The sequence below is a fragment of the Pelodiscus sinensis genome, chromosome 22 (genome assembly GCF_049634645.1).
Source record: "Pelodiscus sinensis isolate JC-2024 chromosome 22, ASM4963464v1, whole genome shotgun sequence".
Lineage (NCBI taxonomy): Eukaryota > Metazoa > Chordata > Testudines > Trionychidae > Pelodiscus > Pelodiscus sinensis.
Window position 1 is genome coordinate 25170002 of NC_134732.1, and position 22724 is coordinate 25192725.

At 45.9% G+C, this 22724-nt stretch overlaps 1 protein-coding gene across 12 annotated transcripts in view; it reads right to left on the reverse strand.

Moving 5' to 3' along the window:
• MAPKAP1 (MAPK associated protein 1) overlaps nucleotides 1-22724 on the reverse strand; it is a 171207-nt gene that overhangs the window by 18987 nt on the left and 129496 nt on the right. For 10 of the 12 annotated variants that reach the window (XM_075905711.1, XM_075905710.1, XM_075905709.1 and 7 more), the window contains 3 exons: nucleotides 19051-19158; nucleotides 8577-8717; nucleotides 293-430 (listed from right to left, as the gene is read on the reverse strand). In XM_075905711.1, coding sequence (XP_075761826.1) covers nucleotides 293-430; nucleotides 8577-8717; nucleotides 19051-19158 — 387 coding nt within the window. The remainder of the gene's footprint in view (nucleotides 1-292; nucleotides 431-8576; nucleotides 8718-19050; nucleotides 19159-22724) is intronic. The other 2 variants (XM_075905714.1, XM_075905713.1) reach the window with 1 other exon arrangement.

The window sequence follows — 22724 nt, forward strand, 5'->3', positions numbered from 1 at the left end:
CAGGAAATAGCAATTTCCTGATGGAACGCTGTTGCTGAATACCGATGATAGCACAAGAGATACTTAACCGGGGTCAGCTCTTCAGTGGACAGTAAGTAGCGCGGAAAGGCTACTTGTTAAAAAGGTATCTACCCCGAACACCCTCTCCTATAATACAACCCAGTCCGATATAAAGAGATTGCATATAATGAGTAACGCACAAGACCTGGTGGCAATACATTCTCCTGGCGCCCTGCACATACCACGAGCGAGAGGGAGAGAGCAGAGAACATAAATAAAAAGCACTACTCACTTGGGCTTTTTTCTTCTGCAAGGTCACAGGCACAGAGGAGTTCAGAATCGATCGAAATGGGTTTCTGCTTAATCCAGAACTTAGTGCTGGCCTTCTGATTAGTAACAGGGTCTATCTCTACCTTGTCTCCAGATATACCTGCGAGGCAGAGGGGATAAAAAGCCACAACAGCGGACTCTGTAAGTGATTTCATAACAGCCGTTTGACACACTTTATAAATCTTATGCAGGATCAAAGTATATTGTCCTTTTGGGCTTTTCAAAAGAGCAGGCGTGTTTGAGGCCAAAAGCAAATGATCAAACTGTATACATAACCTGTAGGTTGCCCTTCTTGCTTGCTTTAAAAAAAAAAAAAAAAAGCATGATAGGAAAAAAAAAGCATCAAGGAACACATTTTACAAGTACACGAGCACAGCTCTGCAGAGAGTGGATTATAAGATTTATAGAAAGATGCAGCCCCTGTGGTTTTTTAAGAATCACCACTCTTCTATCTACGTTTCCTGTCTCAGAAGACAATGTCCATTGATAGCATTGTATCAAGACCTTGTTTGCCATCCAGACGGAGACTTCCAAAGGAGGGTGTCCAGTCTTGGAGGTTGTGTGCATCTTTACACTACCCCAATTTAGAGCCAACCCTGATTAGGCAGCTTTAAAAGCAAGTCATGGATTCTGCAGCTCCAGAATTCTCCTGTTTATAGGCAAGCAGATGGCTACATCCGCAGAAAAAGGTAACTGTGTTATCACCTCAAATGTCATTTCTGAGCTTGTGCCCGAACAGCCTGTCCTTTGAGCGGGGACACCCAAGGTGCAAGCTGAGAGTTAACAGTGTGCTGGGGTCTACCCTGGAGTACACCCGGTAATTCACAGCTGTCTCTCTCACAGTATTACAAAGCAACAGCCTGCTCTGCTGCGCTGAATGGTACAGGAGCTCGTTGCTTGGTTTACAATTACAAGGCTTCTCTGTTGACACGACTGAACAAGCCTCTCAATATGCCTTTCATAGGGAGACCTGCGCGGAGCCTTAAAAGTAATTACATTTTTAGGTCATGAGTTATAGGTCAAGGGCACCATGAAATAGGGAAAATGGAGCAAGCGTATAAAACGTATTTAAAATAATAACGTGTTGCTGCAGCTTCTCTGGGCAGCCAGCGGCGATAACCTTTTCTCTTCAGAGGCCTTTGCTTCAGATACTTTGGAAAATGCTATGCCAGGTTGGGCTGGAGTGTAAGGAAAACTTATTTCAACAGGAGATAATAAATGAAAAATACGATGTTAGGTTAAAACTAACCAACTGCAGTTTCTAAAACCTCCACCTCTCCTCTCTCAAAACCAAACCCCCCAACCAATGCGGAAAGCTCTGTGCCTCATTGGATTCTAAAACCGACAGGCAGAGGTAGCATGTATGTTGCTATGGTCCTCTGCACCAAATGGAAAAGAACCTTCCATTTTAACTCTTGTCATTACAATATGGTTACCGAATGCCACAAACAATTCTTACTTTTTAATTCATCAAAAGCATTCATTTGTCCTGAGACACTGCTCACGTCGGAGACGCCATGTTTCAATTAGGCAGAGTGTCAAGAATTCAACTGATGCTAGAAGTGTTAGCGCTAGATGATTTGAGCAGGCTGCTTCTGTGTCAGGAAAGCCACTTTATTACATTCCACTCTAGAAAAATGTTGTAACATTTGTATTTTTTATTTCAGTATAATCATTAATTGCCCGAAACCTAGACATTTTCTGCCTCTCAAAGAAAATTATATTTGAAGTTGCTGATGTTTTTATTTTGATGCTTGGAAAAAAAAAAGACAAAATACATATTTCCTTTATGTGGAAATAACCCTTTTTTTCTTCCCTTCCAAAAGCGCACACATAAAATATCGCCACTGGAAACAGCTTTTAAAAATTTCATTCTGTGGCCCTGCAACTCCAGTCAGTCAATATTGTTAATGTACCTTGCTAATTTGATAGGATTTGTCAGGTAACTCCACTGGAAAATTATATAAAACTGTTCCAGATGAACAGATGATAGTGACATGAATTAAAGTGATAGAACAATAGTGGAATATAAACCAGAAATGACACCCAAAGTGGCTGTTGATTTATTGCCATACTGAGTTTGGTTCTGGGCTTCCATGTATATTAGTGCTACAAATCTGGGTCCATTTAGCAGAGAGATGCTCATACATACATCACCAGCTCCTGCTCCAAGCCAAGGTCACTCCTCATTGCATCAATCTTTTCAACAGAGGCTACTTCGCAAGGCATGGATTTTGTAACCATCTCAGATGTAACAGACTTTCCTCCTCTTTCATCTTTCCTTTATCATGTAAAATACACTTTAACTTCTATTATTTTTATCTGCAAATTGTTGCTGTATACTTCATCTATTATTTCCGTATCTCAGCATCATTTGCTTTGGCGTGCACACATCCACAGGAGCACAGTCTTTGTCAATGTTGTCCTTTTTTGTGTTTTTGTGCTCCAATCTGTGTGGGTGTGTACCCAAAATCTATAGTACTAGCTAGTGCTTAAAGCTTATGTAGTTTCTGCTTTACAGTCTGAATTAGTCACATTCACAATCAAGTTAAATGATTTATCTCCAATTTTCTATAATGCAGCTTTTGTCAATACAAATGGTAAAGATACAGCCATCCAGCCCTACCTGTTTTGTTCTTGCTGTTTTCTTTGCTAGAGTCTGGATTTAGCCATTTTAATAACCTACTTTGCCAGCAATAATTTTTCAAATCAATCTGCCTCTTAGGTTTGATAGCAGAGTGCACAAATAAATGCACCTTCTCCTTACCGCTTTCTGGAAACAGAGTCAAAATGTTGACAGGACGCTGCATGTGCATCATAATGTGACACAAGTTAATCATAAAACCCCAGATCCTGTGGCTGCTGTAACTAAAGCTTCAGCTCCAATAAAAAGTCAGCCACAGAGTGGTCATTTCTTCCCTCTGTACTTATAGCATCAGTAAGAATGGCACTCAGGTGTGCGCAATCCGGGACATTCCTCCCAGCTCTCTGGATAAACCTAGTGCCAGGTTCTCTCACCGCCCTTACAAGGTGCAGTGTTGCTCAGGAAATCCAGGGAAAGAACCACGCAGGTACCTACAAACGTAGCTTACACCATTGCCACGAGCAGCCCCACTTTACCTAATCAAACCGGCTCTTTTGAAGAGCTTATTTCCCGACTGGTGGTTCTGTACAGGCAGTCGACTCATTGACGTGGATAGTATCACAGTGACGCATGCCCAGAAAGGTGACCAATGTCAGGCAGGGGCGTTGCCACATAGCCCCCTTCCCTACTTGGCAGTGGAGCATTTCTTGCACGTCATACAACCCACCAGCAGCTACTTGCGACAAGGTGCTTACATCCACCCTGCTGCTGATGGTGCCAGACAGGCCCTGCCCCTCTCCCCTGCCAATCAGGTATGGAAGGGAGGAGGCCTATCAAAGGGAGGAAACTGCAGAGATCACTGTAAGCGGGAAAGTGCCGAGTGACTCCTGCAGCCAGGAGAGACTCCCACCTCGGCTGTGTCCACCCCAGTCCTACAGGGAACGCAGGGATCCTCCAAGCTAGGCCTGACAGAGCAAACCTGGGTCAACAGCCCCATCAGAAAGACTCCCCGAAAAGTGCTACACAGGCAGCCCCAGGGTAAGATAGCACTGTTGGTCTTTTCCCCTTTGATCTAGATCTTGGGGGGGAAAAAAACCCTATTCTGAAGTGCACTGGGATATTTACCTTCCTTTCTGATCCTGCACCTGAAGAGAATTATGAAAACCCCAAAGGGTGGGCTCCCTCCTTAAGAAACAAGTAACGAGGGGCGGTGTCTAAGCCACACCCTGAAGGTAACAGGGCGAGGTCAGGGTCTCCCACCAGCTGTGAGAAAAACTGATGGGAGCACTTCTACACTATCATCTAAACCAAACCCATCAACCAACCAAAGGGACATGTCGGATCTTTAGCAAACGTGGCAGCGGGCTAAGATGCTGTCATTAAGCCTTGGTGCACTTAGAAATATCCTTCCCCTCAGAAACGTTCTATTGGTTTGAGGGAAATTTCCTGCCCTTCAAATGGGAGCACAGGTGGAATCGGTACTCTCACTCAATGCTGAGGGATGCTTTTAAGTGTGGCCACTGTACAGTCCAATGTTTCCTGGCCAGCATGTGTATTCCTGCAGTGTGCAGAGTAATCAATATTATTGATAAACGAGGTCATCTCATGGCTTCAGCTTCCCAGTGCCCTCAGGAAACAGGTTTTTCCAGGAAAATTGTCACTGAACTAGTGCTGGTATGTAATGTGACTGATAAATAAAAATGTCACAGAGAAAACTCTTTCTAGCGGACCATCCATGTGCTATGTGGCCCCGAATGCCCTAAAATCCATAAATACAAAGGACTGTATGTATTGGCTCTTATGGTTCACATTCAATGGAGTCTATTCTGCCACCACACAGCAGGAGGAGGAACACATTTAACTCCCGTTAGTGCTGAATGGTAGTGCCCTGTAATGTTTACTTTTGACACCACTGAGATGAATATCAGAAAAGACTGCACCAGGAGACAGCCCATATACATATAGTTCTTCTGACCTTGGAGGTTTTGATATTTTCCATTTGTCCAGACCTTGAACACCCCACTGGGTTTATGGCTCTGTGCTGTACAGAATTAGCACATAAAAACATACTGCAGTTGGTGTAGCCATCAAAAATAGATACATGCAGGGGATGCTACAAAAAGTGAGTAAGGAAAGTTTATGGTCCATACACTGGTGGATGGGGTCAGCCCCTTCACTACAAAACAAGTTAGACCATTTGTTTCCTGTAACAGCTCTTCTCCCTTAAACATTTATCTTTAGTGATCTGTCATGACCTTTGCAAGCTCTCATTTCTGACAGCTTCCAGACACAGTGAGTCAAACTTCATTGGAAGCAAACTATCACACCCAGATAGTTTGCTCAAGAGCAGAAAACATGCCTAACACTGTCCAACTTCAACGTCAGCATATAAATCCTTCCTTAACAAGACAGTTCAAAATAAACTGAACAAAAGCTTCCCATGTACATATGTGCCATGGAATAGAAAGGTTTTTTGTGTGTTCACAACCTGAATGATAAAAAGACTAACGGTAGTAAAGAATAGAGAATTTTTCAAACTTATAACTATTCTACTAAACCAGTGATCTCCAACCTTTTTACACCCAAGATCACTTTTTAATCTCAGAACAAGCAAAGGTCTACTGTCTCATCCTTTCCCCAAGACCCCACCCCTTCCTTGAAGCTCCGCCCTCTCTATTCTCCTCCTCTCCATCACTTGCTATCCCCAGCCCTTATACACTCTACACTGCCACTTTTTCCCCCAATTCTTATGTAGGAAAAGGTTTTTCCAACAAGTGGCCTGTTTAGACTGGACCAAATGTTAGACAAACCCCTTCTGAGGAATATAGGGGTTACTGAAAGAGCATGTTTGCTCTTCCACTTAAAGCAGAAGAACAAATGCATCCCTGGATGTGGAAGAGTTTTTCCAGGATCTCTCTGGAATCCTGGAAAAATTGCTGCAGCCTAACGGTACCCCCTGGGTTGAGACAGGATGCGTGGGCTCTGGGGTGGGAATGAGGGACTTGGGTGTGGAAAGGGGTGAGAGGTGCAAGCTCTGGGAGAAAATCTGGATGCAGGAGGAGGTGGAGAAGAGGATGCAGGCTCGTGGAGGGGGCTCCAGGCTGGGCAGTGGTGGGGTCAGATGGAGGGTTGCGGTACTAAGCAAGCCACAGACTTGTGGCTGTGAGGGTGCAAGAATTGGGTTGGGGTGAGGGGCTCAGGGCAGGGGGTTCCAGTGTATGATAGGCTTAGATCTAGGGTCTGGCGGGGGGGGGGGTGTAAGAGTGTTATGATACTGCCGCCAGATGGGGGCTTGGCCCCAATTGGGGGTTTGCTGGCCAGGCTTCATTTTTAAATAAAATACTACAGCCACTCCCCGAGTTACCACCTCCACTTACGACCATCCGCACTTATGACCAAAGTGGTCGTAAATGCAGATCCGAATTACGAATGGCGATCCATGCTTACGAACAGCGGGGTCGCCGTGTAACGCTATGGGATCCAAGTTACAAACACTTTGAGTTACGGATCAAGCGTTGGTCCGTAACTTGTTTGTAACTCGGGGAGCGGCTGTATGTCAAACACAAAAAGTTTCTGCATTGTCTTTATTTATGAGAGGGGCAGGGAACCTGTTTTGAGTCACGGGGTCACTGACCCACAGAAAAGTCAGTTGGGGCCACACAAGGGAGATGCGCAAAAAAACCCAAAAAACAAAAAAACCCACACATACCCACACACACCCAAAACCAACCCCCCTCCCCCACGTCCTTCCAACCCCCCCCCCCAAGCCTCACTAATGTGGCCCCAACTGTGCTGGTGGGAGCAGGGGACATGGTACTGGGGAAGGGTGCTAGTGGGTGCTGGGGCAGGGGACAGAGTGCTGGGGTGGGAGCAGGGTTCTGCAGAAGGACACAGGGGAGAGGGGACAGGGTACCAGTGGGAGCAGGGGACAGGGTGCTGGGGTGGGGGGAGGGTTCTGCAGAAGGGCACAGGGGAGAGGGGACAGGGTACCAGTGGGAGCAGGGGACAGGGTGCTGGGGTGGGGGGAGGGTTTTGCAGCAGGGGACAGAATGCCAGTGGGGGAAGGGAGTCCCCTGCACCAGCCTCCTCCCAGGACTCCCCCCGCCCCCTGAAGAGGAAAGCGCCCGTGCAAGGAGGCCAACTCCCCCCTCCCGTGGTGCAGACAAGCCCCTGTGCGCACCTCCTCCGGGGCCAACTCCCCCCTCCCGTGGTGCAGACAAGCCCCTGCGCTCACCTCCTCCGGGGCCAACTCCCCCCTCCCGTGGTGCAGACAAGCCCCTGCGCGCACCTCCTCCGGGGCCAACTCCCCCCTCCCGTGGTGCAGACAAGCCCCTGCGCTCACCTCCTCCGGGGCCAACTCCCCCCTCCCGTGGTGCAGACAAGCCCCTGCGCTCACCTCCTCCGGGGCCAACTCCCCCCTCCCGTGGTGCAGAGAAGCCCCTGCGCTCACCTCCTCCGGGGCCAACTCCCCCCTCCCGTGGTGCAGAGAAGCCCCTGCGCTCACCTCCTCCGGGGCCAACTCCCCCCTCCCGTGGTGCAGAGAAGCCCCTGCGCTCACCTCCTCTGGGGCCAACTCCCCCCTCCCGTGGTGCAGAGAAGCCCCTGCGCTCACCTCCTCCGGGGCCAACTCCCCTTCCTACAGAGGAGGGAAGCCCCAGCACTCGCCTCCTCTGGGTACGCCCCGCCGCAAGTTCCGGCATGCCACAGACCTGAAGAGGGGAGCAATCAGTGCACTTCCGGAACCCCCGGAAGTGGCGCGCAGCTGCAGCACTTCTGTCCACCCTGCAGGAAGCCAGCACTACCTCCATTTTCGCTGGATGTAGGTAGTGGGGCTTCTCGGGGTGGGTGGGGGTGGGTGGGGAATGGGAGGGGCCCCGAACGCCTCGCGATCGACTGGTCGAGTTTCAATCGCGATCGACCGGTTGGTGACCACAGTACTAAATAATACAGTGTTATAGTTTACTTATCCATGCACTGTTAATAAAATTTCTACAATTTAAACCACAGACTATAAAAGCCCTATTATTATTAAAAATTAGTAAATAGATTTTTTATTAAAATCTTATGTTCTTGTAGCTGTTAGGTTTTGCAGAACATTTAGAAAGCTAAAAAGGCACATGTTAAAATCATTATAGAACATGGAATATATTTTATTCCATTTCACCATTCTATTAACACCATTAAAATCTATTGATTTAATACAAACTTTTTTTGCATGGGCTGATTTTAGGAAAGAAAATTTGTCTGCATATTTAGCAAAAAGAGTCACTAAATGATGGTCTTCGTAGACAGGGATTATATGCTAGCTAATTGAAGGTAATACAAATACTTACATATTGCCAATTGATGTGCTAAGAAGTGAGATATAGTTTGTATTTATTTTGAGAGTTAGAAGGGAATAGAAGAGATCCCTTTAGATAAGGATAAAAATAATTAAACAATTTAATTCCATTTTACATGGTTTATGTGGGTTTATTGCATTAAATTGATCTTTTTGACGGTAAAATAATGAGGAGCAATGTTAAACACTCTGTTGTATAGTCAACTAGACAACATGGTGACCGGGCATTGTTATGTAACTCTCTGGACAGACATTTATTGGAAGTGGCTGAAGGTAAGACTGTCTCTGCTCTCCTTTGCCTTACAGTATGGATTGATTTACCTAACTGCACATCAGTTGTGAATCGCAGCCTGTGGACCATGCTGACTTTAAAGGACTTGTAGTGGTGGCTACTAAGCATATCTTGAACCGTAGCTATATCCATCTGCGGGTCTTCTTCTGAGGTCTCTTCTCCTCTCGAACCTGTCAAAAAATAAAAGAGACTCAAAACGTGGCACGTATCCTTACGCCAGAGCACAAACACTCCTGCCTCTCTGGCAATTGCAAGTCTATTGTTTGCCCAGCTGCAGCCAGTCATGTCACCTAATTTTTTTTTTTTTTTTTAAGGAAATACACAGTTTTAGTGCATTTGAGGTTCGAAGGAAATTCTCCATGTCAGGTCAAAAGCAAAATTCTTCATGAGCTACGAGCTTAAAACATATCAAAGTGAGGGTGCAACGTAAACTCTGTGGAAAATCCTGAGGATGGTCATACCCTAGAGCAGACTTTGTTAACTCATAGCTATCCTGCAGGAACTGGCTAGAGCCACTTCCTGGGCATAGTAACTACAGAAAGTCTGCAGAGTCAGCTGGAGTTCCAAGAACAGCTTTGCCAAAAGTGTGCCTATAACGAGGCCAGGTCTATACTAGACCCGGAAGGTCGGCTTAAGGTTCCATAAACCCTAAGTCAACATCCCTCAAGGCAAACTTGGTATCGTCTTCACCGTGAGAGGTTGATGGGAGCAAACGCTCCCATTGGCTTCTTGTGGGGGCACCCTCAGCTTTCGACTGAGCAGGTCTTTACTAAACCTACTAAATTGAACGCCACATGATCGATGTCCGGTGCAAGAAGTGGAGACAGGGCCTACACCAGTAGGAGCTGTGCTAAATGTGAATGGCTGAAGTAGTTCTTAATTAGAGATGAGCAAGAAAGTATTTTCCTACCCTACAAACACATTCACGATTTCAGAAATGTTTCCTCTTCCTCAACTGGGACAAAATGTCAACATTTCAAAACTGTTTACAATTTGACAATCTTTTTAAAAATTTCAGTTTGGGTCAATCAAAATGTTTTGTTTGGATAATTTTGAAACATTTTATTTTGATTTTGACCACTTTTAATTTATTTTAAAGATGGTAATACTAGTATCAAATTATAAAATGAAAAACCATCTTTTAAATTAAAAAAATGCCAAGACGGGACATTTTGACAAGTTTAATTCCCCCCCGCCCCCCAATTCGTGTTAGTTGAGGAACTTATTAAAACGGATCCTTTCCTTTAAGAATTTTTGATTTCACCAAATCTGCATTTTTCAACATAATTGGGTGTCACTGAAAAATTGCCTTTCAGGTCTTGTATTTTACCAGTAACACAACTTACAGATATGACAAAAGCATATGGATGCATCTATCAAGCAGCCTTTTTTACTATCATTTTTTCCCAGTGTAGTCTTTAACTCTGGTATTAAAATCTTTACATTTCCCCCCGTCACATATTAAACTTTATTATTCTTAACAACGTGAGTGGTATCTTGCTACTTTTACTAAGTTCGGAGATAAAAAGCATACATTGCTGATTAGTATTCTTGTTACTACTGTAGGTACTAGCTTTAGAAAAGGTAACGTCTCATTAAGCCAAAATGCCAATTACTGAAAAAATACTTTTAAGATTTTTACATTTTATGATGTTGGATTAATATCAATTTAAAAATTACTATAACGGGACACAATCTTTTACAGAGTAATTTCATTTTAGCTGTAAATGATAATTCAGATGCTTTTAGATAAAGTGGTGCATAAATATGGTTGAAAATTGATTTAACTTCTTGCAGAAGATACTGAAGAATGACACATTTTGTTTAATACACCAGCTAATGTAGTCCTAAAAGCTGAAACAACTGCCAGTTCACAATCCTAAATTTGCTGTGGGAGATTAATGAAAACTTATATTTTGCTGAAATTTTAAAAATGGACAGATGAGACAATGGAATTTTAGCAGAGGTCTTAACAATATAGTATAAGCAGCAAAAGGCTTGTCAATTTCTACATATTAATTTTGCTCAAGACTTATGTAGTTGGATCTGGCTCAACACACTAATGCTTCCTTCATTGACCTTCTACTCTCTGGTAGTGTAAATTTATCTCCCATTTCAGGATTCCAACTGATAGCAAAACTACAGAGAGTTTCTGTGTCTGGACTCCGGTATTAAGGAGAGCGCTTGCTTTTTAGAAAAGGCAACTACCAGGGGGTGAAAGCCCTGGCACTCGAGTCAAATACACACAGTTGATGCAGTGGCAGGCTTCCTTTTAATGTGGACAATTTGGAGTTTCGGAACCGCATCCTGTTTGTCTTTGCAAGAGCTACTCTCCCAGCTGTGGGGAGGAGCAGTGTAAATGTAGAAGGGAAAAAATAAAAACTCAACACTCAGTTTTTCCCACTTGCAAAAAACGTCCCCTTTCAGTTTGTGAAGCAACATGCAGATTTTCTTGTCTACAGAACATAAGCTCATCTGTGTGGTGTCCAGAGAACTTTAGTGCCTTCTGCTGAGCACTTAAAAGTGTACAGTGGGAAAAAGACCCGTTCTGACGATATCAGCCTAACAACCCCTTTTCCAACTATTTCCCCCCTTACATACAGGGATTAGGCATGTATGTGCCTCAGCAGCACACAAAAAACGCACCAGGCATTACAATCTAAAGGTGTTCTCTTTTTAAACCTGCAAACTGGACTCTGCCATTTGAATCTTTTTCAGATGTGTACATGAGCATGTGAATTTGTGCATCCCCATCTGAACATTGCAACCACTCGCACTACAGAATGACAAGATAAATTGTAATGGCTCCGTCAGAGACATTACAATGTATTTTGTCAAAGACCCTTGTGTTAATGTCTCTATTCTATGGATTATCATAATGTATCATGTCAAACACTCCCGCTGCAGTATTTCAACGAAACATGGAGATATGTCAAACTTTTGGTGCACTTAAAAGCATTTTGAAACACTATGGCATAGAGGTTCCTGGAAGGAAAACAAGGACTATAATGGAATGGGTTGCCTGAGGATCAAAAGAAAACTGACTAGGAAAGGAAGTTAAAGGACCGAGTTCAATAGATAAAACTATTGAAATGCCAATGTAGGGCTGTCATGCATTCCTTCAATTACCCACTTGTGCTTTAACACGGCACTGTTTCAATCATAAAACTGTGCACCGTTAGGATACAATCCACAGAATAGCAATATTCTGTGGTCACGTATTTTATAGCCTGCAGCCATTTCACCTTGTAACAGTTTTCTAGCTAAGCACGGCCTGCCTGGGTGAGTAGTGAGCAAGACCTCTCCAAGGAATACTTAGAGGGCACAGGCAATCATGCTGGTGATTCAGTACTGGCAGTCTTCATTTGCAATCAACAACACAGATCCTGACCACTTGTGGCTCATCCCGGAAGGTGCAGTGTCTCCTGGTCACATCTCACATTAGGTCTGGGCTGCCCCCAGGGAAGTAACTAGCATTTTGCTGAAAGCAGTTATTGGACAGGTACAGTATCACTTCAAAGGATTTTACCACCTAACCCAGTGGTCACCAATCAGTAGATCGGGATCTACTGGTAGATCTTGGAACCTCTGACAGGTGATCCTGACTGGTTTGGCCAGGAGTAAGGATAAGTATCGAGTAATTTACTAGTCAAGTAGTCGATGGAATTTCCATCGACAACTCGACTAGTTGATAGGCACTTATGCATTACTCCTTTGAAATGTACAAGAACCCCCACTGGGGCTCTTGTACATTTCAAGGGAGGAATGTGGAACTCCGCCTGCAGCCTGGGGCCAGCAGGAAGTCCCGCTGACTCTGGGCTGCATGTGGGCGTGTCAACTTTGAAATGCCACACGGAGCCCAGGGTCAGCTGGGGACACCCCAGCTGACCCCAGGCTCTGTGCGGCGCTGTCGCTTTGAAACACCATGGCAGCATTTCAAAGGGGCAGCACCGCACAGCTGAGCCGGGGATCAGCTGTGCAGCGCTGCCCCTCAGTGTTTCAAAGTAGCGCCGCATGGAGCTGACCCCAGGCTCCACACAATGGCCTTCCACAAGCATCGGAGTCTGGCTTTACTCATTTGTCAAACGGATATAGTAAGTGTCTGTCTTACAGGGGCATTATGAGGCTGAGCTTACTCATGTATCAGGTACTCAGATGAAAAGTACTGTCGAGAAGGGCATGGTAATAGTGTTATTAACCCCTTGATTAGCTAGTAGCCACCAAGATCCGATTCAGGGATTACATTTTGACTGGAATTTAAAATCGGAATACTTTCACACGGTTGCTCCTGCCACTTTGGTAAGTATGGGGGAACACATCCTCGGGTACGGGGTGCATGGGGCAGGACGACTTGAAGGCTGGTAATGAACAGCCCCACCCTTGGCCTGCTGGGAGTTCCAAGCTGGATTGTGCAATCGCGCTGCCTGGGAATGACCCATGGGCCAGGTGTTTGAGGCTCCTGGTTTAAATGATTGAACTGGGGAATTTTATACGTGAAATATCTGCTAACCTGGCTGGATTTGGCTACGTGAGGAGGACAGTTTAAGGTCTGCAGAACTTCTGTAGTTGAACGAGGAGCCCAAGGGTGCCCAGGAGAACAGCACTAACACTAGTAGCAGCAGAGATAGATGCCCTGCCCAGAAAACCCCCGACCACAGAACTTGGGATATTGCTCCCATCCTCGCAGCGCTCTCAGAATGTCGAGGCAACGGAGGGAATTCAATGATCGAGGAAAGACTCCTCTCCGAGCGCTGGGTGGAGACACTTGCCACACAGGCACTGTGAATACGCCTGTGGAATAGCTGCAGGCCTGTTGGGCATTCGAAGAGGGAATCACAGTATCGTGTTTGAAGGTAAAAGCTCTCATTGGGCAAAGCAATTAGTGGACACTGCATCCAGGCCCAGACCAAGAGTCCGTACAGCCGTTCAAGTCAGAGAGCACAGACAGGTCTAACACTGCGTGCCTTAGAGTGGCCCAGCTAGAGCAGTGCCATTCGAACATGGGCCGTGAAGCCACAGTCATCAGGAGAGTGACTAGAAAAAACCACCCCCAGCAAGGGGCTGCAAAGTGCCGCCTGTGCCGATGCTTTTCGTCGGTAAAACTTGTGTGGGTTAGGAGCGCACTTTCACAGCCCCGCCTAGCAGCAGGTTTACTGGCGGGAGTGCAGTGCAGCTGTAGCCCGAGTGTCTCCTTGGGGGAACAGATGCTATTCCAAACAGGGACTGCGAATGGACCAAAGGGCTAAATTCACAACTACCTTGGCGTTCTTTGCTCTTTCATTATCTAACCGGAGGCAAAGCACCCTCACTGTCCTATGCTGGTGCCCTGCACAGTTAGTTTGCTACAAATGATACGGGGGGTTCCTGCATGAAAGCAGCAGAAATGAAAAGCGAGTCACGCCAAGACAACGTGCTGCTAGAATGCAGCCTCAGGAACGACGGGAGCCGTAAGTAAAACCAACCACATACATGCCCACCATGTGCTTGGCAATTGGCGAGGTGAGGAAACACTAAGAATGGCCCCAGGGAGGTCGGCGGCCTATCTGCTGACCATGGTTCTTAAGAAGAAGGCAGCAGCAGCGGCATGTCATTCTGATCCAACACGCCCCGTTGTGTGTGACCCAAAGAGGGGTCTGCTACCTCTCAGAAGCCAGGACAAATGTCACAACACCACGCACAAATGACACTCCAGGGAGAAGGGAAGAATCCAGCCCCCCTTTGGGCTGTACATCTGAGATCCCAGAAAGGCTATTTGATTTATTACAGGAACAAGCTCCTTCAGGTAGGGCCCACTGGAAAGGAAAGGGACGGGAAGCTGAGCCCAGCCTGGCCAAAGGCTCTTTTGATTTGTGTTCATATTGGACATTCAGCAGAGAACTGCTGAACCCTCTCAGTGACGAGGCCGGTGGGCTAAGCCACCTCCCTAAGCAGAGTGCTGACGACTCTCCTGGGGAAATAGAGGCAGAGGAGCTCCGTGCTGTGTGGAAAAACTCCAGGGGGAATGCAGGGTCAGCGCCTCCCCCACAGACCAGTACAGAAGTAGAGGGTTTGCTGCTGGGCAAAGCCGAGACTGCTTTGGGAAGATTTCGCCCCAGCGCTGCATTGCGTTCAGGTGATGGATGTGAGGTCAGAAGAGCAGCTCCTCAAATGGTGAATCAAATAAAACAGTCAAAGAAACAGATCAAAATGGGGGCACAGGTCCAGACACTTCCATGGCCTCCAGGATCAAAGCAAGGCCTGTGAAAACAGCTGACTGCGAACGTCAAAGGAACTGCAGCAGTATCTGCTATAGCATGGCAACTTAAAATATTAAATGCACGATACATTCATGAACAAGCAAATATATATTTCCCAATAAAACAAAAATACAAGGTTAACTCCATTGCAAAAACGTCCCCTTATTACTTTAATGTACTAGTATATTGCTTAATGAAAGTTCTTAATTGCAATTCAATTAATTACATACACAGAGTCCCCAATTTCATTTTCCAATAAGACATTGGCTTTGGTACAGGTCTAAAGGCACTTAACCAATTTTAATATATTAAGACCAATTTCCCTTGAATACTAATTACTACCTAATGGTAAAACGAGAAAGAGGAACTTTCCAGAAGCAGAATGGAGAGGATCAACTAAATTAGCCACGAACAGTTTGCGGTTTTTAATATAAGCATTTCACATTGCAAAATGCAACGAATGGAAGTTCAAATGTCCAAATATGGGATGTGGTTTATTAGTCTGAGCATCTCTAATGTTAGACATTTGAGAGATTTCTGCAGGTGTATTTCTATTAATGAAAAGTTTTCTGTTTCCACTTAATCCCATAAAATATAAAGTATACAGTTGCCCAAAGGAAACGGCATCTATTTTACTAGCATCTGTTTGGCTCTATGTGAAGAAATAAATTAGTACATTTCATAAATAGTTCTTATAATTGAGATCTTCTCTATCTGAATACATAACTAAGGAAAAGAGAATTTAAAATGCGACCTCACCTACAATATGGTTGATTTTGTTTGATGCAAAGTTTTGCTTTACATACCTGTCAATTTCTGTTTTCCATTGTCCAAGATCTAAACCAGGGCTGTGCAAAATACGGCCCTGGGGCCGCATCCGGCCCGCCAAGCCCCTGGATCACCCTACTGGGACCCTCAAGCACGCAGCCTCCGCGGTTGAAAACACAGTGCCTACGGCTCTCTGCTCTGCAGGCAGAGGGAGGGTTTGTGTGATCTCCCTGCCCAGGCCAATCCTCAGCTTCTACTGGCTGGAAACAACCAGCCAATAGGAACTGAGAGATTGGCAATGGGATGGGGGCAACGCATCTCCCAGCCAGAGCCTGCCTCTGGCACCCCTGCGCCTCCTGCACCCCAAGTCACCATCCAAACCCTCTATACCCCTCTGCCTCACACAACTCCCTCCCAGACCTTGTACCTGTTCTACACCCCTCTCCCAGGCCAGAATCCTCTCCTGCACCCAAACACCCTCCCAGACCCTGCACCCCATTCTAACCCAGGTCACAACCCTCTCCTTCACTCAAACACCCTCTGGCATCTCATCCAAAAGATGGCTCTTGCTGCACTCCACGGGCCAACTCTGCCACCCAAGCGGTGGTTCTAGGTCATGCAGGTTTTGGCAGGGACCGGACTGTGGTTTTAGCATAGAATCCACGTGCGCAGAAATGAATGACAGAGTAACTGCTTGGTCGTTCAGGTAAGTTTGCTGGAGCCCGGGGCTCCTTGCGGGAATGCACTGTACAGGCGGGGGCACTAGAGCCGCCGTCTCCATGCCGCTCTTTCAGGGAAAAGCTACCGTGTTCCGCTAGGCAGCTGATAATGTCTGAAAGAACCGGAATTCAGGGGAGTTTATTTTTTCCTTTTAACGTCTCACTCACCCTAATGGGACAGCTCCCACTTCAGCATGCCAGGATTCCCATCCAGGGCTGACTAGAGGAAAGCAGAAGGCCGCCTACTGCAGCGGTTCCCAATCTTCTCCAGATGGGGACCCATTTTGAGAATTCAGGAAGACTGGGTGACCCAAGGCAATTTAAAAATGGGGGGAGGAGAGGGGACAGGGCCAGCTGGGGAGACACTTGGCAACTCTTTTGAAATGTAATGGCAACCCATATTTGGCTCGCAACCCATAGGTTGGGAAATCTTGGCCTACTGAATCACCAGGGCTTGACAAATCACTGTTTCTACTCGCCCGTGGTGAGTAGATATCAGCCGTGCGCCGGCACTGTGCGTGCACATGCGCAGTGCCGGTCTGGCGCATGTGCAGTGCGGGGCTGGCAAGTAGATCTCACTGTGCTTTGTCAAGCCCTGTGAATCACCAACACCTTGCTGTTTCTTAGAGGTTTTCCATCCAAGTACTGACCGAGTGTGATCCTGCCTTGTGTGTGAGGATGCAGAGGATCAGGGCACAGGTTCTTAGGACTGTGGGCCATGCAATGCATTCTTGCCTGGGACTGTATAAATGGGTTTGAGAGTCCAATGTGTCTCTTCAGCTTTCAACCAGACAGTTCAGGTTCACGAGGATGGTTATATTTTAACTGAAATAGGCAAGGTCACCAAAAGTACGGTGACTGTCGCTTCGGTTCAATGACAGCGCACTTGCTTTACAAGAAACTGGTTCAGGAAAGACCAATTGAATATCACAGTGTTTGGGTTATGTAGATTTCATACAAAAGGAACAGTTCAGAGATTCACTCAAATTAACAAACAACTCATCGATAAACCCCAGGGTAGAATTATGTAATAGTGATTTACATAACATGATTAGAACTATTGTGTTTTACACATTTAAAGACGTTCTTCCACCATTTGCAGGGTTTCTCCCTGGAGCGTCCTAGAGCAATAAGACACAGAAATAAAGGTGGAGCATGAAGAAGATCTCAGGAGCTAGAGTCAGGAACATGAGGCCTAATCCTAGCTCTGACATGATTAGTTAAGTCACTCCCATTCAAAACCTCAGTTTTGCCATTTGTTACATGGGGGACACTACCATATACCTGGCACATGAAGTAGGAGTTATCCTTCTGATGCTCCATCACTTTTCGGTGCCATATACTTTAGGGGAAATTCAGGAGAAATGAAAGAAGAAGAAATGCTACAGCTTTACGATCACAAATGAAATAATTTAATTTTTGTAAGGAAAGCAGAGATGCTATGCTCTTCAGCAAGGATTCTGGTCTCCACTCTTTGCAACAGAAGACCTCCTAGGCCATGTCTTCACTAAGTGGAAGATCAACGCTGCTGTGATTCATTTTCTGGAGTTCGATTTAGCGGGTCTAGTTAAGACCTACTAAAGTGAACTCAGAGGGTTCCTGTCGGCCACTGGTACTCCTGTTCCTTGCGAGGAGTAAGGGAAGCTGATGGGAGCATTTGATCCCATCAGCCTCCCTCTGTGGGGACTGTGGGAAACGGGAAACAAGGTATATTGACTCCAGCTATATATTAAGATTGCTGAAGTTGCATATCTTGATTCGACCTTCCCCTTTAGCGCAGACCTGGCCTTAGCATGGGTTTAACTTAGACCAGGGATGACATCAGTTTTCTGATTAGTGAAGAAAAAAAATTAAATGCTGCAAAAAAATGGGAAGAAAATTAAACAGAGCTTGGCCTCTGAGACTGTTGGACAGACATAGGGATGAACCAAAAAGGGGAAAACTTTACTTTTGTCTCCAACAAATTATGTTAAACTTAAAAACAAAACAAGCCTCAAAAGTAAAATTTTTTGCATATCTGGAAAGAAAATCCTTTCTCCCTGCACCACCACTAACCCTCTGCTCTACTTACATCTACATGATTCATTTCTTTTAGAGCAGTGTTTCTCAACCTTTTTTTTTTATAAAGTATCCCCTTTTTTAAAAAAAAATTATAAGTGCCCCAAATACCTACAGTTTTCAGGCACACAATTTTTTTTCCTACCATTGCAACACATTTGTTTAAACAACTTAATTGGAGCCAGGAGGGCGATTACATTTTTGGGTGTAAAAAGTACAAAAATAATAAAGCACTGTAAAACGTAAAACAAAAATTCAGTTTTCTCCAAATGTCAGTTGTGTTGACATACCCCACAGACTTCTCTCGAGTACCACTATCACTGGTTGAGAAACACCATTTTAGAGGTTGAAAAACTGCTGCTTCTTGGACAGCAATATGGACATGGGAAAACATACTGCAGACCAATAATTTAATTCACTAGCTAGTGCTTGCAAAAAACCCTAAAAACGTTTATCTGGCATTTTTCACTATTAATCATAACTTTACAGAACAGAGTTTTAACAGAAAAGGATTCATCGGGAAGTGATAAACAGGATGCAGACTTTACCAAAAGGTTTGAAATTAATCACTTTGGAATATTTTTCTGGCACAGTGGAAAAGTGCTTTTGGAAACTGAGTCTCTTCAAAGCTCACTAGCCAGCCGGCACAGCCTGTGCCCCGGAACACAACTTGTGTGGGCTTAAGTAACTTACAAGAGCAAAAGTGAAAAGAGCAAACATACTGTTCTCTCGGACCAGGCAGAACTCCACTGTGCTCTGGCTCTCCAAGGTACAGTCTAAGTCTACTGGGACGTTGGGCTCACTCTGCTTCTCTAGACGATACTGAGGACCTGAAATATAAAAGAACTTGTAAAATTCTCTGCGTTCTAATTACAAGGCAACTCATGAGGGTCAGTTAACAAGCCACGATTTAAACTCAAGAGGTAAAGTGGATGGCTGTTTATGTCTCAAGTTCCTGTCCACCAGGAAAAAATAATAGTAAAAAAAGAAGTGGAGGATGGTATGCTTAGGAAGTGCATGGAAACATAGAATATCCCAGCCGCTGCCCGCAGGCTGACATGTCCTACTCACTTTGCCGAGAACAAAATAATCAACAAGCACTTCTGCACCCCACCCAACTTGTTCAGCGCATCCACCTGTCTCCCCCACCCACGCACGTTCTCTCACTGTCAGGAGAGTTATTTACTTGGACCTCAGATGGTCCTTTGACAGAAAGAAGAAGGTGTGACTCAGTCTCCCCTGCCATTCTGTACCTAGTGGGAGCTGGGCTGTTGGAAACTTCCTTGGCTGCACCCTGCCTCAGAGATGGAGCAAGCATTCTGACACGAAGGCAGATGCACTGCAGGAGAGCTAAACAGTCCCCATTTAAAGACACACAGGGCTAGTCAGAGTGCTTCTCCCTTGCAGGCCAGGATACAAAGCTGTGCATTCCTTGTGAAGGCCACGTGGCCGTGCACACGCACACACTCGGACTAAGGGGTTCAAATGGCGGGAAGGTGCTGAATTTATTGACAAACTACTCAAGCGAAGGTGGCCAGGGAAGGACAACAGAGGCACTCTGGGTGCATGCTACTCCTTGAGATTGCTGGGGAGGTGTGAGTTTGGCAGAGAATTTGCCCTATGAATTTAATTTCACTGTGGAACTCAGCTCTACAATCCTGGGATATTTCTTCCTGCTAGTCTTGTGGCAACCTCAGTGTCTCACGCTCACAAGGCGGGCGCTGCCGTTTTAGACATTAGCAGCAGAGACTAGGGACGTTAAAAAGCGGATAACTGTGTAACCGCATAACCGCTGTAAATCTCAGCAGCTTCACAGCTCCCTGCACCTGCAGCATGGGGTCCCCCAGGAACAGGGCTGGAGCCTGCGTGTAACCGTGAACGTTAACAGGTAATCCCAGGCTTATGGGTTAACCCTTTACACAGTTACACGTTCACATCCCTAGTGGTGGCCACTGCTGTTTTCCACATGAACTCAAGATACCGCAACTGACTTATCTGTGCAAGGCATGCGCCCTTCCAGGTACCATTGTTTTTACAGTTTCAGGAAACAGACGCTCCCTCCCAAAGCTAGATAGAATCCGGTATTGCTTAACACCTCAGTGGCTGTAGGCAGTGGCAGGGGTTCCTGGCAGAGATATGAATCCCTCCTCTACCAGAGATGTGAATGCTGCTAGCATGGCCACCAAACAGAACCAAATGCAGCAGAAATGGGGATTCAACCAGATGCAAATATGGATTGCTGCTGCTTCAAGCCAATGACTTGCAAATACATTTCACTTAACTAGACTTTTTTCTAAGATTCAAGCCTCAGTCCCCTACGGCACAGTTAACTACAAGCACGAGGAGGAGTGGTGTTCACTGGGCTGCGGCTACACTGGGGAGGTTTGCAGACAAAAGTGCTGTTCACATGCAAAAGTGAAAACTGTCAAACTGGTTTTTCTGCCTCCCATGGTTGACATTTCCTGGCCACAAGGCTAGCTCTCCCGTCGACAGCTAAAGCAAAGCATTGTGGGTGAGCATCCCTCAGTGCAGTGCGGTGGGAAAGCGGAACTGAGCCCTGCACTGCTTGGGATTCCCTGGGAGCTCTTTGTGTTGAGGAATGTCAAAGCAGCACAGACGTCTCTCCAGTCCCCCCCTGCAGCAGCCTGCCTGCTGCTGGGCTCCTAGCAGGGCAGAACAGGAGCAGCCCAATGACTTGCTTTGTTCCCTAAACAGAGCAGCTCACTCAGCTGTCAGACACTTCCCGGAGCTCTGAAAGGGGAGGGGTGCCTGCCTGCAGGGCAGCAGAGATCACAAAACACTGAGCACCACCATCAGCGCAGGCATTGTGGGATACTGGCAGAAGCCAGTTCTCTTAATATGTCAACAATAAATGGAGGGGAAAAGACAAAAGTCTCTTATGGGGGTGGAAGTTTTCTGTTGCCAAAACTGGGTGCTTTTCCAGACAAAAGTCTCATTGCAGTATAAGAACTTCTGTTGTTTTGTTGCCAAAAGGCAATTTTGGGTGACAAACCGTGCCAGTGCAGACAAGCGCTTTGAAAGCTGGAGTTCTCCAAGCTACAAAAAGTATTTTAACAAATGATCATGTCTTCCTGTGCCTTTCATTCCTATGAATCACAAAGTTGTACACCTTACACTGAACTAGAACTACAAATGGAACATTTCTCTTCGCAAAATGAAGCCATTTCTGGGGTGTTACAGGTAGGCTGTTTGAACTGCACTCAGAAACACTATGCAACAAATTAGGAGAGTAAGAGAAGCATAATTTATGTAAATTAAACTGCAGAGGGAATGAGGGCGGCGGAAGGTCACTTCCTAAGTAGACCGGAACAGGACAGTTAATACCCCCAGTCTTGCAAAAAGTACCAAATGGGTTGTGAATGATACAAATGTCTAGGACCTCGGTTTTCTTTCTCCTTCAGAAGATGAAACTATCCAGGCCTGGTTCCTTAACAGACATGCCAAGAAAGGGAGCCTGACCATGGTGAATGAGCTCCCCTTGACAGATATTAGGTCATCGCAATACAAACAACTGCTACAACACTAGCACTTTAGGTCAGTGTTGCTGCTGGGTAGCAAAGCTGATTGAGAGGTTTCCTACTGGAATTTCACCAAACGATTCAAATGAAAAAAAGCATTTTAAGAAGAATGTTGGTACTTAAATTTAAAAAGCTAATCAGCCCATTTGTGCTTATAGTAGAAGTCTTTCCTCCTGCTCCCAAATGCTACGGATCATTTAAAGAACATCTTTAATGCCTACGGCAAACAGGAGCTATTCCATTAAAACAGCATCTTCAGAAACTCTTTGACCATGCAAAGAGTTCAAAGTAGCTGCTGTCACACTGCAAAGCTGCACAAGAAGGAAAAGCTGCACCTCTACCTGTGACGCCTAGGATCTGTACACGCTGCAGGCAGACTCTGCCGCCCACCTGGGCCAGCTGACTTGGGCTCGCAGGGCTCTGGCAATTGCAGGTCAGACATTTTGACTTGGGCTAGAGCAGAGATGGGCAACCTGCAGCCTGCACGTGGCTCAAGAGGACAAGTTCGCATTTCCCAAGCTGTAAGTAGGCTGTCAGACAGGCTTTTTACTTTGCACCTGGAGCAGTGCTCCCTGTAAGCTGAGCGCTTGGGCAGCCACCCGCGAGAGAGTCAAACATCACCCAGCTGATTGGCATGCCTACAGCCTCCCACAGCCAGCAGCATGTGTTTCCACTGGTGGTGCACATCTGCACATGCCTCAGCGCGTAACAAAATTTATTCCACACCGGGATGGAAAAAATTAGAGGGGACATTGGTCCTCAGGTATGGCTGCTTGCAGCTCCCATTGGCTGTGGTTCACCATTCCCAGCCAATAGGAGCTGAAAGAAGCAGCGCAGGCCACAGGGACTTGCTGGCC